Raw genomic sequence first — 15344 nt, 5'->3', positions numbered from 1 at the left:
GGCTTTGCCAGGCAGCCAAATAAGGCAGTGACAGGGCCGCAGCTGTACCCACCCCCATGCACTGGATCAGCCGCATGGCACGACGGACTGGATTGGGCCCAGTACCCGGTGGGGAAAAAAATACCATCACCCACCCCCCAACGACTACACCTTCTCACCTCACCGGGCAGGGGACGTAACCCGGATGCAGCAGGCGGCCCGGAACTTGCGTCACGGGTCATGGCTGAACGGGGCCGGACCACGCGCTGATTGGGCGGTTCCAACACCCCGGGGCGTCGGATTGGCTGGTTCGAGCGGCAGCGGTTGGCGCGAGGAAGATGGCGGCGCGCGGGCGGCGCTGCTGGGGCTCGGCGGGCGGGTGAGTGAGTGAGTGAGTGAGTGAGTGAGGCGGGGCGGGAGCCGGGGCTCCGGCTCCGCGATAACGGCGTGTCCGTTGGCTCCGCAGCGCTATGGACGAGACGGTGGCCGAGTTCATACGCCGGACCGTGCTGAAGATGCCACGCCCGCACATCCCGGCGCTGCTGCAGGCCTGGGGCTTCCTGCCCGCCGCGCGGCTGCAGGCGCTGGACATGCGGCCGCTGAAGGAGACGATCGCCGACGCCGTGGTGCAACTCTGCCAGGTGAGCGCGATACTGGGCCTTATTGGGAGGATCTGTTTATTGGGTTGGGCGGGCTCCATCCTCTCCAAACCCGCCCTCCTTAAGTACGACACCGTTGTATGGGAAGCATCCAAACAAGGTGAAAAACCATCGGCTGCTGGAAAAGTATGAAAATAAGTCTTGCTTCCTTGGTATCACTTGCAGCCTGTCCTCAATATTGCCAAGCGGGACATTTCTTTTGTTGGAGGCGAGCAGGTGGGTTACGACTGACTCCCTGAGAGCGACTTGGGTTTTGCATCTGCTGCAGCAAGGAGCTGCCTCAAAGATTGATCCTACATTTCAAACCCTCTTACATTAACGATTGGGCGGAGGTTGAAATCGTGATATCGATACAATCGCTATCGTACACCTGGCAGCGCTGCCTCCCGTAGAAACCCAGTACTGAACCCGGCCCTTCTCAGCCTGCCTGGTCCCGCCCTGGGAAATGCCAGCTCTTCACTTTTCTGGCCTCAGAAAGATCATAGAGCGGTTGTTGCTCTTGCATCGAACCAAAGCTGCGGCTGTGGACTCCTATTGGAAATCTCCAGGTGTATCTTGCAGGTCATGTTTGCACCGCAACAGTGCCAGCCTTGTGCGGTGCCAGCTGTTGGGTCATACCTAGGTCCAGTTTCAGGTGTCATGCAGCGGCAGGGAGCAGATGCAGGAAGGGAGAGGGAGGTGTGTTTCTCCCACTGCTCCTCTTGTACTTGCAGCCTGCCTGGTCTAGGAAGCTCTGAGTCAGAGGCCATGCCCCTAAATCCCATGCTTAATAGCTGCTGATACCCCTTTCATCTAAGACGGGGGTCTTCAACCTTTTTTTTGGTGGGTGTACCCCCAGCAACTAGTTGAAAAACAGGGAGTCCTCAGCAGCTGTACAGTGCACAGCAGTTACCACATACCCCCCGGGGCCTTCAAAGTACCCCTGGTTGACAACCACTGCTCTAAGAACACATTCAAGCCCATTTTGCATCTGGCTGTGAACTGCCAGTTTCCACCACGTCTGGTGGCAACAAGTCTCATGCTAACAATGCACTGGGTGAAAAAGAATTTCCTTTTGTTCATTTTAAACTTAACTACCTGCTGGTTTCAGCGTGGCTGAGAATTACTGTATTAAACATTAACACGGATCTGAAATACTTAAATTGCAGTCTCTCCAGAAGGAGTACTTAAGTTAAAGATCCACTGACCCTGCGTGACCCCTCAGGCTAGGGTTAAGGCACGCCAGATTTTGTAGGTGGTGGCACATGGAGTCTAGTACAGGGGTGGGCAATTATTTTGGGCGGAGGGCTACTTACTGAGTCTTGGCAAGCCATTGAAAGCTTACATGACAGGCAGCCAGGGGCAGATAAACATTAATTTTCTAAATTTTTAGGGAACCTGCGGGCCGGATAGAATAGCCTGGCAGGCCGCATCTGGCCCACAGGCCACATTTTGCCCACCCCTCGTCTAGCATCACGTCCAGCAGAATTTGACTCCTAGGCTGTCATTGGGTATCCTATTACTGCTGGCTGTCTTGAGGGCAGCATCTGGTGCAAATCAAAAGGGAGATTTTAACTTATACCTCTGTATCTCTAGAAAGACACTTCTGTTGCTGAGTTATTTAATCCCAAATAGACTGCACCTCACTGTTTTTCTTTTTTTTAAATATGTATTTAATACCTTGTTTTGGTAGGAGAGTGTTAGCTTAAGGTATCGTTATTCTGGATGCTATCTGAGACTGGGATCTTGCCGTTTTACTTTGGAAAAGGCCTTGCATGCTGTGGACTTTAATTTATGTTTTCTTTTAAATGCTATCTACTCCTGGGACTAAATTGTAAGTTTCTTTGAATTGCAATTTTAATGCAGGCTCTATGAGAACTTACGGCCCTATGATTTACCTTGTACTATCAACATTTTTTCAGGAAAAGCCTGCGAGTATGAAGGAAGCAGGAGCTCTAGACATTATTTGTAAGTAAAAGTATTGTTTCTTTTTATTTTGCTTCAAGTTATTTTATGGTTGTTGTATAAGCAGTTGGTTTGTCTTTTAAGTGCATTTAGTGTTTTAAAAGTATTTTTTGTACAACAAAGCTGGTTGTTCTTATCTTGTCATTTCTAGATTGAATATGTCATGTGTTTTCTAAACAGAAGTGACAAATCATGTAGAACATCAAGGTCATGGGTCAAATAAAATGTATTTCAAATTCTCCCCAGTGGTGGTTTTTGAAGTTTAATTTGGACAGTGACATCTGGAACAATCATCATTGCCTAATAATTTACATGGAACTACAAACTTTAATATTAATTTTATGTAGATAATAGCTGGTCCAGGGATTTCTCTTATCACATTTTGTTGTGTATGGCTTCAACTGCATTCTCAACTACTTTGAGAGCTCTGTATAGTCCAGGATTGTCAAGCTTTTCCAAATCCTGAATTTTTAATTTGATTTAAGAATGAGTTACAGTAATTTATACGTTGCACTTGCTGCAATTTGGTGAATTAGAAGAAGTTTATCTTCCCCTTAATTGCTTAGTCAAATTACAAGAGGATTTCATGCCTCTTATATAAAAAAAAATCTCTATTTTTACTTCTAAATTAGAATATATTTGGTGTTAGGGAAATTTTGAAAGGAATCTGATTTTAAATAATGTGTGGGAATAGTTTCATCAAAAAAAATGTCTTTATCCATCACTCTATTGGGCAACTTTTATTTCCCCAGACAACCATACTTTTCAGAACAAAAGGATTTGGACAGTTTACCAAATGACCAAAGCAGCAGGTATGTAAGATTTTTCTCAATGATAACTACCTCTACAGGATTCTCATTCTTCTAGGTCTTAGTAATCTATAGCAGTCCAAAGAGGTTCATCCCTCAGTGTGTAGATACCACTTTTTCCAAAAAAGTGTCAGGAAGGTCACTCAGTATTTATTACATAATCTGCCTCTAGTCAGCTGCTCTACATGGAGATACATGATGTATCGTTAAACATAAGCTTAAGGAATTTGTCAAAGGCACCTCTAGCCCTCCACTGAAGTGTTCTATTTTTACTTCTAGAGTAGACCTTGGGGGATGGAAGAGGGGACTTGAACGGTCAGCCCTGAGTGAGCAAGGCTGCCAAGCACTAGGACAAAGGGCCGCCACTCTCCATGCATACACAACCCAAACCTTTCTGCCAGATTCAGTGGAAAGGGTTAACTGCAGAAATGTTAGCCATCACCACCAGTGCAGCGCTATGGTCTGCCAAGTGTGATTTCCTACCAGCCTATATATGTTTTTCTAATTAGCTAACAGTTCTGCCTCATTGGATGAGAGAGGTCTAAGGCAGGACAGTGCCAAGAGATTGAGGAATTTCCCAACATAGCCAATGGAAACTGTGACTTCTGGAAGTTTTGAGCTTTACAGACTTTTTCTGTCTTTGTAATTGAAGCATAGAATGAGAATGTTGGATTACTTTGGTTTTTTGAAAGGCTGCTACAAAATCTAACTTTTTGTAGGCTTTTGAATGTTCCAATTACCCTTCATTGGTCAGTCTAGGATTTTATGATACTTTTGGAGCATTTTTTGTATCAACTAGTAGACTTCCCTTGAGGTGATATTTTCAGTGCAAGAAACCAGTATAGGCTAGTCTGAAACAAAAGCATCAGAAAGTGGTAAAGATACACCAAGGCTAACCATTAGTAAGCTTATTTAAAGTTTATGACCAGTCATACTTGTTTGTTTTAATATTATTATCTTAAATTAAAACAACACAGCCAGGCAGTGGGGTGGAGAGCAGCTCCCACCAGGAAAGTCGGGGGGGGGGGGTGGCACAAGGCCCCCCCACCCCAGATTTCTAAGCACACAGCAGGGTGTAGGGCTGCAGCCAGGACAGACTAACTCCAGGCAGGAGCTGCCTTTATGGCTCAGCAGGTGGGACCTAGCGCAGCAGGGAGCACCATGCCAGCAGGGTTGAGGCACCCCCTGCCTACCTGGCAGTAGCATAGAGCACAACTTTATGCCACTGCTGTGCCTCACCTTGGCAGCCATGGCAGTATGATGGTCCCTCTAGTTCTGGGTCCTGTTCACTGGGCCACAGAGGCAGCTCCTACCAAAATCTGCTGCCCTTCCCAAGCACAGCCCCTGGCCCCAAGCCCACAGCAGGCAGCCTGCCCTCACCCTGCACACAAGTCTGGGGGGCACATATGCCACTCCTGGGGGTGCATGCAGCATGGGGAGCCACACGCCTGGGACAGACTGCGCACGGCTCCGCTCTGACTGGGCAGTGCGTAACCCTGCCCCAGCCCCACTCCCTCCCTCACCATGGCAGCCTCAATTTTTCTCCGCACAGACTTACCAGCTGGGCACTGCTTTAAGCCGCCGGGCTGGATATTGGCAATTGGATTGGTATCAGCCAATATGGCTGGTTAATAATCGGCCATCAGTATCAGCCAGAAAAATCTTTTTCAGTGCACCTCTACCTAGAAGTAAAACTTGTTATGATATGTATTTTGATCTGCCTAACAGCCATGTAGCTTTTAATTTTGCTTTAAAAGCTATATCATTGTAATGCCATTTTGCTTTAGCGCAGGATACTAAATACTAAATACAAAATACTATGCTTACAAAAAGTGGTGTCTTGTTTGCATTATAGGAGGAGAAACTGACATTTTTGACTTCTCAGCTTTCAAACGCAAATTTAAGAGAAGAATTCAGTCAGCTCTGATAAATGTAAGAATACATCAATTCCATATATGACGTGGGAAGGTATTTCCTATTTTGTCCTATCACTGAAACAAAAATTGAGGTCAAGTTATGGATTTCTCAAGTGGCTATGTTTGAAATGCAATAAAATTATGTTTGTGTCTGCTTCTATAATGGTGTTTACTTTTCACACCCCAGGGAATTATGTGCAGAAAAATTCAAAATTATGTGCTGCACGTGGTGGCACAGAGCCTGCCCAGTCTGGCCTGGTGGCACACACCTTTGAACCAGACCAGCATGTGTGGCTCACGGCACTGCAGGCAGAAGCCACGTACCATCGGGCCAGGTGGGCTCCATGCCTCCACATGGGGCTTCCAGCACTAGTGGGAAGCCGCACATCATGGCACAGAATCATGTATCATCAGCCAGGCGGGCTCCATGCCTCCACATGCAGCTTCCTGCTGGAATGCCCTTTTCAGAATCCTTGGAATTGTAATTGCTGGTCTTTTTATGTGTTCTCTATAGAGTAACATGAAGACAGCTCAGTCTGAGTCAATGGCACGCACCGGCAAGCCGGCCGAGCCAACTCTGTGCAGCTACGTGCGGCTTCTGGGACTCAGCAGCTGGAGCTGCACGCCCGCCACAGCCATGAGGGCTCCTGTGCATCACTGGGGGGTGGGGGGGAAGAGGAGGAGCATGTGATGGAGGGACTCCCCACCCCAGAGGCTGGAATTCCCCTCCCCACTTACAAGCTGTCCAGTCATGCACCACCACCCAGGTAAAATTATGCAATTATGCATGGCCATACGTTTTATGTGCAAAATTGTGTGGACACATAGTTGCATAATTCTCCAAGGTGTAACCTTTACTTGTCCTGGGTGAGTGAAAAGTGCCTAGGTTCTGCCTTAAGGTAGGGCCTTGTCCTTTTCAGGGTTCTTGGAATTGTAATTGCATTTCTAGTCTTTTTATGTTTTCTCTATAGAGTGACACTGTCTACAGGTTATGCTGTACTTCAAAAAACCAAAAACATCAGAAGTTTTGCTTGGTCCAAAATAGGAAAGTTGTTTGTGTAGATTAGGAGAGTTGTTGCTTGTAGCCTTGTTGATCTAAGCATATAGGCAAGCAAAGGTCTTTGGGTAGATGCGATCTTTTATTTGACCAACTAAAATAGTTGGAAAAAAAGTTCTTTTCAAGTTTTCAGGCACAAATACCCTTCTTCAGACATTGGGAGACTCTGCTGCTGTTATGAGTTCTCCAAGGTAGAAAAGAAGCTAAAGTAACAAGAAATCTGTGTAAATGAGTGGAAGTTTGGAAGACAATGGACTTTATATAGACATTTGATTTATGACACATTATATAACCTGCTCGATATCTAAATCACCAGGTAACCTGCCTGACCACTTACATTCCTTCACACATCTCCCTCCCTCCCATGCCATCTCTACCCATTGTCTTCCAAACTTCCACTCATTTATGTTTTCACAGATTTCTTGTTACACTTTAGCTTCTTGTCTACCTTGGAGAACTCATAATAGCAGCAGAGTCTCCTGACATTTGAAGCAGGGTGTTTGTGCCTGAAAGCTTGCAAAGAACTTTTTTCCAACTAGTTTAGCTGGTCTAATAAAAGGAATCACATCAACCCAAAGAACCTTGCTTGACTAGGAGAGTGCAGTGTTTCAGGATTAGCATGTGGCCTACACACTAATTATCATGTTCTAATCAGTTGAGCAATAAGACATGAGCAAACATGCCTCTGACCAAATATCTACTCCAAATTCTATTTGGATTCTGTGTGACTTTATATTAATAAGTTCTCTAGTATGTTGAAAGCAACTTATACATTGCCTAGCAGAAAGTGACGGTCCTTAAGCTGCATACTGTTTAGTAGCCAAACCTCATATAGGAGACACTTGTGGCCAACAAGGGCAGATGTGGTTTTCAGAACTATGAAATGATACTCCTTTAATCAGTATTTGAAGGAGGCGTTGCCTTTCCTGTTATCTCTGAATCAAGAATTTTGTAATGAGCTGCTTATGTTTCTGATAAGTAAGGGTCTACCTAAATCACAGTCAGATTTACCAGTTTTCACAGGTTGATCATAGCGTAAAGTTCTAATTCCAAGGTCATTTTGTAGTGGCCCTGGCAGCGGGGTGCAGTAAAGGGGTTGCTGGTTAGCATTTTCATTGCTGGCTGCTGTTCATGCAGTCTTACCCCTCAGTTTTGATTGTTGGCTGCCATTAATTGCTGGATGCTGATGATGCAGCCCCACTCCTCAGTGCAGACAGGCCCGGGGAGAGGAGAAGGAGCAAGTATGAGGGGGATGCTGCCATCTTGTCTACTGCCCTTTGTGCAACCACGCCAGTCGGTCCTTTCCCTTCTTTGCAGTGAAGACCACGGTTCCCATTGTGGAGCCAGCATTTTATTTTTATTAAGTTTTTGTTGTTGTTGATTTTTCAGGAACAACCCTGGATTTCGTGGTTTCCCTGAAATCCACGAAACTGCAAATTAAGTAGGTCCTACTGATAAGGGTGTTTACTTGTGTTAATAAAAGGTGGATGCTACAGTTTGGAAGATAACCCTCTTAACTCTATTTATTGAGAGTATAAGTGCAACCTTGACAGGTCAGCAGGATCTGTTTTTCTTTCATCTGCAATGGTATATCAGATGGTCATGGGGATGTGTTAATGCATGTCTTAACTGGCATGCCCTGTTATTTTTGAGTGCCTAACTTTGTGACAAACTAAATTTGCTTTTTTTGTAAGGTGACTGTTAACTTCAAAGAATTTGAAGATAATGCAATTTGGATTCGAATTGCTTGGGGGACCTCATATACAAAACCAAACCAATACAAAGCCACCTATGTTGTATATCATTCTCAGACACCCTATGCCTTCATTTCAAAATCTGTTAATAGGAGCAACTTGCCTCTGCTTTGTCAGGTAAGGAGCAAATTTGACCATGTTACTGTGACCATGTTACTGATCTTTTTTAAATAGTGTAGTTATCAAAATGGGCAATTTAAAGGTATGAAGAAATACCATAACAGGAAGTGTAACTGGTTTAGAAACAATCTTTAGGTTAAATTCCTACTGTCAGTGTTTTCATAGGTGACTATCTCATTACCACATGAAAGTAAATGTCAACATTTGGACATTAGTAAATACCATATACAGTAACTGCCTTTGAGCTGTTTCTTTACACAGAACATTTATTTCATAAAATCTGCTTTTACCAAAATAGCACTATGTTACTGATAAATCTGAAACGGACATGCAAGTGTGAAGAATGTACATGGTTGCAGATTGCTATTGTTTTGAATATTGAACTTGAATTGCTGCTAGTAGGCATGAGACAGGTCAATAGCTTCAAAACATTTAGAGCAGAAGGTGGATGGTAACTGACAAATATAGGATCATAGCATTAGAGTCTATTTGTATCACTTATTTTAGGACAGCTCACCCAAGACCTGTGCTGTACATCTGTGACTTTTGAAGAGTGGCAGTGATTTACTCTGGATACACATAACATTTCAAATGGTAAAAGCAACCTGCAAATACCATTTTATACCGTTCTCAGTGATGCAACTGCTGAGCATCAGGGGTTTTGTAAACTGAAATGTTTTGGTGATGGATAGACCTTTGTGTATCTAAATCACATGGATGTTAAGATCACTAGGAGAGTTTGAGACCTTGGAAGGTTGAAAACTTACCTTTCCGATAACATAATCTCCACGTTTGAATAATTCATTAGAAGGTCATACCGTAACAACAATCAAGGTGTTCCTAAATATGCACAATACTGAACTTATGCTTTGCTTCCATTTTTATGGTGGCTTAATTCCCCTTTTTTCTGAAGCACTCTAAATGTTCGTCCTTAAAAACATATTTGGTAGTAAATCCACATATAATTGTATCTAAAGATCTTAGTTAACCATTTTTTTCAAATCTTTTTATTGTGTGTTTGCTAATATTGTTATTTCTCTATATTATTTTAATCAGAACACTGTGGCGTCAAGTCAGATGTGTTCTAGATGTCAGTGTTTGTATTGGTGTACTCTTCATTGCCAATACTTGTAATCTAATAGAAATAAGACGTTGAGTAAGTTTGATGATAAATTTTCTCTTACGTTGATTAATGTTAATAGATTCTTATCCTGTATCAGCCATTCCATTATTTTGTCAATCTAAGAAGCCTGTAATTATCTGAATAGTTCCACTTATGTTTTTTAAACATTGACTCTCCATTCATATTGTCTTTCAGATACAAAAATCATTCTAGGTGAGCGACAGTAGTTGTGCTTAACAGTTTACTAAAAATGTTGCATTTGCCCAAAAAGCTTGCCAGCTTTATCATGTTGTAAATAGCTGAGAGCTGCTGATAAAAAATATTTTAATTTTTATTTAAAGGCACTGATTGTTGCTTCCAATTATGGTGACATCCGTGAAATGGAGCTACGAAGCCATTGTTTAGACTCCCTTAAAGATATTGTGTTTAAGAGGTATAGCCAGGTGAGCCCCTTTGAAAGTTCATTCTAAAATAAGTCTTGGTTCTTTGTTTCAGACCTAGCTCTAAACTTCTTAGAAGGTGGGAAAATTCACCTCCTCCAAGAGATCATCATTTTACAGTAGTATTGCAGTGCTGAGGTGGACAGCCTTTCAATAAGGTAACATTAAAGTGGTGATCTAAAATTTAGTTTCCCACCTAATGCTTCTTAGAGGCATTTCTAATTGGTTATATTTTTCCAGACTAAAACTACACTGATTTGAATCTTGTGATTTTGTAGTATTACAGCTTCATTGTGCCAAAAGTACTGACTTGGAAACTTAAACTGAGTATGTCTTTTGTTCATCTAAATAGTCCTTTCAAATAAGTATTTGTCTCTTGAGTATCATCAGAGATGGGAGGAATAACATCCCGGAATACAATTTGGGATGCTTAATTTCTTATCGTTGGCAAAAACAGGGAGAAAACTGACTTTCAGACAGCAGCATAGAGGAGTCTGAAGAAGTGTTTCCATCTACGTCTTCTAGAACTAGAAATAAACAGTTGTGTTTTATCATCAGTTTAACCCTCTCATCACTTCTTTTTTTTTTGCTTAGACCTTCCAAACGCATCATCCAAAACCTCTGCAAGAAAGAAATGTTGCTCCAGAAAACGGTATGTATGTGTGGGCATAAAATCATAGAAAAGTAGGCTGGAAGGGACCTCATCAGGTCGTCTAGTCCAACCATCCATTCAAGACAGGATCATCCCTATCTAAACCATCTTAAATAAGTGTTTGTCTACCCTGTTTCTGAACCTGGGAAACAGTCCTCACATACAACTACCCAAGCATAATGCCTGAAACATCAAAAACACCCTTTAGTTTGTGGGGTTGAGGGCACTGTCAACCTCCTTCCATGCTTAAGAGATCCAAGGATGAGGACCATGCCTCATAAATCTGTATATGTGTATGTATGAATCTGTATATATGCAGAGTTAAAGTTTGTTTCAGTGCCAGTACTTCTAGATGTTTGCTTTTAGCTGTTTAAGAGTGTGGAACCTGTTTATGGTACATATAAGTCTCGTGTGGAAGACTTAGAATCTTTCAGTCAATAAGGTGTATTGGATTTGTGCCTGTGCTCTCTGCCTGTCCTGTTTTTTCCCTTTGCCTTCCCACTCTCCTCCAATCTAAATGGCCCTAGGATCAAGCAATTCCAGCTATCATTAAGGGCCCTTCTAGGTTCCAATTCAGCGAAGCTTTATTTCCTCCTATAGGATTTCACATCACCTGTGTACGGTGCCCAATTGGTGGTGTGTAATGAGGTGCATCAGAATGTAGGTCTCGCCCTCTGGGGCCTAGTTTGACAGCCGAGGCTTATTTCAATATCTGCGCCTGTATGCTGCACCTTTGGTCTCGCCCGCCACAACTTGATTTGAATTAATTTAGATTGGAAGGCTTCTCACAATTTAGGATCTTCAGGTGAGATTGATGGCTGTTTTTTCGGGGCTTCTACCTCCCCTTATAACCCCATCTTTTCATCAACCAGTTCAGAATAAGCTCAAAGTCTTTTTATACAGGTTCAGATGTCAATCTTCGTAATAGATCAGTTAATTCAGTAAGGTTTTATCTCAATTTAGGAAGGAAACCGTATCATTGATGAACTCACAGTTAGATGTTCCCACGTACAGGACCTCCACTCCTTGTAATGGATCCCTTTCCAGGAAATCTTCAGTCTGGGTCTCACTCCGGCACACCTCTTGCTGGTCACTTCTCCAAATGACCAGACTTAAACTGCTCTACTATCTCCTCTCTGGGGTACACTGCCTGTGTCCAACCAACTTTGCCTTCTCTGCCAGCTACTTCCCTCCTGTTGGGTCTCGGGCAGTTATTAATCTTCTCTGGTGTGAAGGCATGACTGCCAGTGCTGGTCTTCCCCAGCTTGCCTGCCTCCAGCTGACTGCTTGCTCTTTTAAAGCTAGCTCTGTGCTTCCAGCCAAACGGAGGAATGGCGGGTGCTGGGTATCTAAAAATTCCAGTTATCTGAGGCTGGCTGTTTTTGACTGGATGTAGGGCAGGGTGGCTGTGGCAGCGGCCACGTGTGGAGCAGCGGCAACTCAGGTGCGCATTTTGTTTGGATGTAGAGCAGCGGCAGCACAGGATGGTAGGTGGCAGCAGCTGCCCCTGCTTCCAACCCCTCCACCCCCGTTGGGGCCTGCCAGTCAGCTGGAAATTTCAGTTAGCAGAGTGTGGTGGTTACTAAAATGGCAGATAACACATACTTTATTGTAATTCCTAGCAAGCCGGCTTTCTCTACAGTTAAAAAATGATTTGATCTTTAAACTTGAGCAGTTTAGATGGATTGATAGACCCAGCAGTAAGGAGCAGGTGGTAGGCAAATCTGCACTGTCTTCCTAAAAGGTATACAATGCCAAACTTTAATACTGGGGACATTGACAAATGTGACTCACTGGCAGCCTTTGATCTCAATACAAGCTGTTATAATCTAATAGCACTTCTAGATAGCCTTTATATTCACCTTCTAACTGCTTGTTGAACAGTTTGGTGCCTTCACTAGTATTAGTATCTGTCTTTGTTTTCAGAGTATGTATCACTTCCAAAAATCTTCCTCAAAGAAATAGAATGTGCATGTAATGGCTAAACAGTGCCACACTGACTGACCAAGTTGTTGTGTTTTGTTTTTTTTCTCCCAGTGGATCCTAGGATAATTCAAGAAGATAAGAGTGAAAAAGAGAGAATCCAGCGAGTGAATCAGGAAGTCTTTGGTGATGGTCCCCAACCAAAATTAGAATTTGCACAATACAAGGTTGTAGAGACTTTTAAGCCAAATTCAAGTCTTGTTGAAGCAACAAAACAATAGATGTTATATCACACTAACAAAGAATTTTCCAGTGTTTCTTCCAGTTTTTGCAAAAATGTGGAATTCCTCATAAAAAGGATACAAATGTAGCTAATGGTGGATCACATGTCTCTTGCATGCAAATTTAGGTTGTAGAGACTTTAAATTTGAGCATCTGGTTTAAATATTTATCATAAGGAATAATTTAAATGGTTAATCTGAATCCTTGTCTATTTGAGTAGAAATATATCTAATGTCCAAATTTATTATTTTGCATGTTTTGTTATTATCATAGAATGAGACTTAAAGTAGTGATGATCTGAAGTACAGGGACATCAGAGATGCACAGAGTATTTTTAAAGCTAGGTAATGCCAATAGCTATGTATGATTTGAATTTGTTCACAAGAAAAAAGATTTCTTTGTACATCAGGGATTCCAAGAAATAACCTTTAATGATTTATCATGGATTAGACATGTTGCATCTCTTTCAATAGAGAATGGTTTGCCACATGGGGGCAGTCTCTGATTTTCATTAACAAAGTATTTTTTCATCTAAATCATTTTAATACTAGCAAACAGACTATGAGCCAGACTCTACCTTGACTAACCTATATTCTGTGGCATATCTAACAATACCAGCAAATGCAAACATGATGATACTGCTTTTGTATGCCGTTAAAATAAATGGCATATTGTCAAAAAAGTATTAGTTATTATGTGTTAATACAGTAGGAAGAAAAGAGGACAGTGTCCAGCAAAAGAAAGCTAGGCTTTAGTTTACATTTTGCATTGTTTTGTAATAAAACACATGGCATACTCTTTACAAATAACCAGGACTTCTTTTTCTTTGTTCACAGCTTGAAACAATGTTTAAAAGCAATCCTAAAATGGTGAACGTGTCTGAAAGGGAATCATTCCGATGTCTGGTCAAATTCTCTAGTCCACATCTTCTAGAAGCTTTGAAATCCTTGGCACCAGCAGGTAAGTATTTCAACTTTGATAAAAACCAAAAAAATGGTAGGCAAAATAATTTACCATTGTTATAATCTACTAAGCGTGCTTCCACATGGGTTGGGGTCAATTAAACAGCTTTTAGCCTGTGTACTTGAAAGTAATTATCAGTAGAATTTTTAAAAACTGGGAAGCTGGAGCAGTTATAATAATCAATAGCTGTACATTTTATAACAGATAAATCCCAAATTATGTTAACAGCCTCCCTAAAACAATCCCAAGTAAAAAAAAAAAAAATAGAAAGCTGACACAGAGGCAGTTCACAGTGCCATAATGACTGGAGCAGCACCTCTGTAGATCAACCTGAACACATCAAATGAACTGGCCCACAATCAGATTTGTTGATGACTTAATGCACTTGACAACAAGAAGTGGCCTGTTTTGTTTTGTTTTGGATGGTAAATTTGAGCCTCTGTATATATGAATAGAAATATAGCAAATAATTATAATAATAAAGGTTTATGTATCTTGCATCTGGGATGGGTTTTTTTCCCCACAAGAATATAATTTGCTCGTGGAATTATAATGATTGTACCTGGCTACTCAACTTATAGTTTAAAAGATATATTGAGTAACAACAATTGTAACAACAAGTTACATTATTAAGTAAATTGGGGATGAATCAAGCTGTAATTCTTCACTCTTGTTTCCTGCAGGTATGGCTGATGTACCACTTTCACCATTACTTACATGTATACCACACAAAGCCAGGAACTACTTTAAAATTAAAGAGAAAAAAGGTTTACTTGCAGCAAGCCTTGTAAGCCCCTAACTTTCCTGCAAAGTCTGATCCATACAGAAATGTACATATGTATATGGGTTAGTCAAGGAGATTGCTTGTGACAGGCCATTCTTATGCCAGTTAAACAGTGAATTTAGGCAGTTAAACCAGGTATTTCATTAGAGTTCCTCTACAGTTCATAAAGTATGTGATGGAAAGACGCAACTTAAAACAGACTTTATCAGAATACAGTAGGTCAAGTAATGGTGTGGTAGGTCTGGCATTTGCTTACTGTAGTAGCATCATTTAATATAATGGAAAAACCTATAATGTGTCATTCACTATATGAGAAACATTCTGAGACGAGACAAACCTATGCTACTGGGAAAATGAACATTTCAAATTTGCCTTGACGGTGCATTCTAGCAGAAGATTCTTATGACACCATTCAGTTGTCATGACTGCATTTATAGTAATACATATGGTAACATGCTTTTATATATTAAAAGAGGTTTGGGGCTTCTTATTAGTAAAAGGTGGTATCAAGCAGTTGGCAGACATTTTTCATGTTCTTAAAATAGTGTTAGTAAATACCTAATAAAGAGATATAATGCTTTATGTACACTGTATTTTAATCTCTATTTTACCAAGTGACTGAGAAGGTATTGAAGCAGAGATGTATTTAAGTTTTCTCCCAGATTAGTAAATAAATGAATCTAAAACTTTTTAACCTGTGTCAGACTTTAGAGCATCATTGTTTTATAATTTGCTTTTCATATGCTATAACAAAGTGCATTGGAATTGTACATGCATTGCTGCTTATCAAAATATTGGTGGAAAGCATCTGTGATGAATGTTATTGCTAATTGTTATTAATGGCCTTCTGAAATAAGTTGAAATTAGATGGATCCCAAATATACAGTTAGCATACCTTTACTTGGAGGAAATGGTGTTTCTGAATGTGTCCTTTTTAGG

The 15344-nt window shown here is 41.6% G+C and overlaps 2 protein-coding genes across 3 annotated transcripts in view; one reads left to right on the top strand and one right to left on the bottom strand.

The window, feature by feature from the left end:
* Nucleotides 1-249, bottom strand: part of CMC2 (C-X9-C motif containing 2) — a 33791-nt gene extending 33542 nt beyond the window's left edge. The window contains exon 1 of one of the 2 annotated variants that reach the window (XM_090062479.1): nt 159-249. The gene's annotated coding sequence lies outside the window, so the exon portion shown is untranslated. The remainder of the gene's footprint in view (nt 1-158) is intronic. The other variant, XM_090062481.1, reaches the window with a different exon arrangement.
* CENPN (centromere protein N) lies at nt 248-15099 on the top strand. The gene is made up of 11 exons (XM_090062478.1): nt 248-358; nt 446-620; nt 2540-2585; nt 3335-3394; nt 5247-5323; nt 8059-8235; nt 9703-9804; nt 10396-10453; nt 12491-12603; nt 13495-13618; nt 14305-15099. The coding sequence occupies exons 1-11, from the start codon at nt 318-320 to the stop codon at nt 14418-14420; spliced, it is 1089 nt and encodes a 362-aa protein (XP_089918604.1). The 5' UTR covers nt 248-317; the 3' UTR covers nt 14421-15099.
* The last annotated feature ends 245 nt before the right edge of the window (nt 15100-15344 follow it).

The sequence above is a fragment of the Crocodylus siamensis genome, chromosome 9 (assembly GCF_052110815.1).
Source record: "Crocodylus siamensis isolate JL-2025a chromosome 9, ASM5211081v1, whole genome shotgun sequence".
NCBI lineage: Eukaryota > Metazoa > Chordata > Crocodylia > Crocodylidae > Crocodylus > Crocodylus siamensis.
This window is presented reverse-complemented; position numbering and strand designations above follow the sequence as displayed.

Bases quoted from the DNA above. Each gene is read 5' to 3' on its own strand.
- CENPN (XM_090062478.1), top strand. From the start codon at position 318: ATGGCGGCGCGCGGGCGGCGCTGCTGGGGCTCGGCGGGCGG. The intron at 10,454-12,490 runs GTATGTATGTGT...TTTTTCTCCCAG, and splicing joins AAATGTTGCTCCAGAAAACG to TGGATCCTAGGATAATTCAA. The intron at 12,604-13,494 runs GTTGTAGAGACT...CTTTGTTCACAG, and splicing joins TAGAATTTGCACAATACAAG to CTTGAAACAATGTTTAAAAG.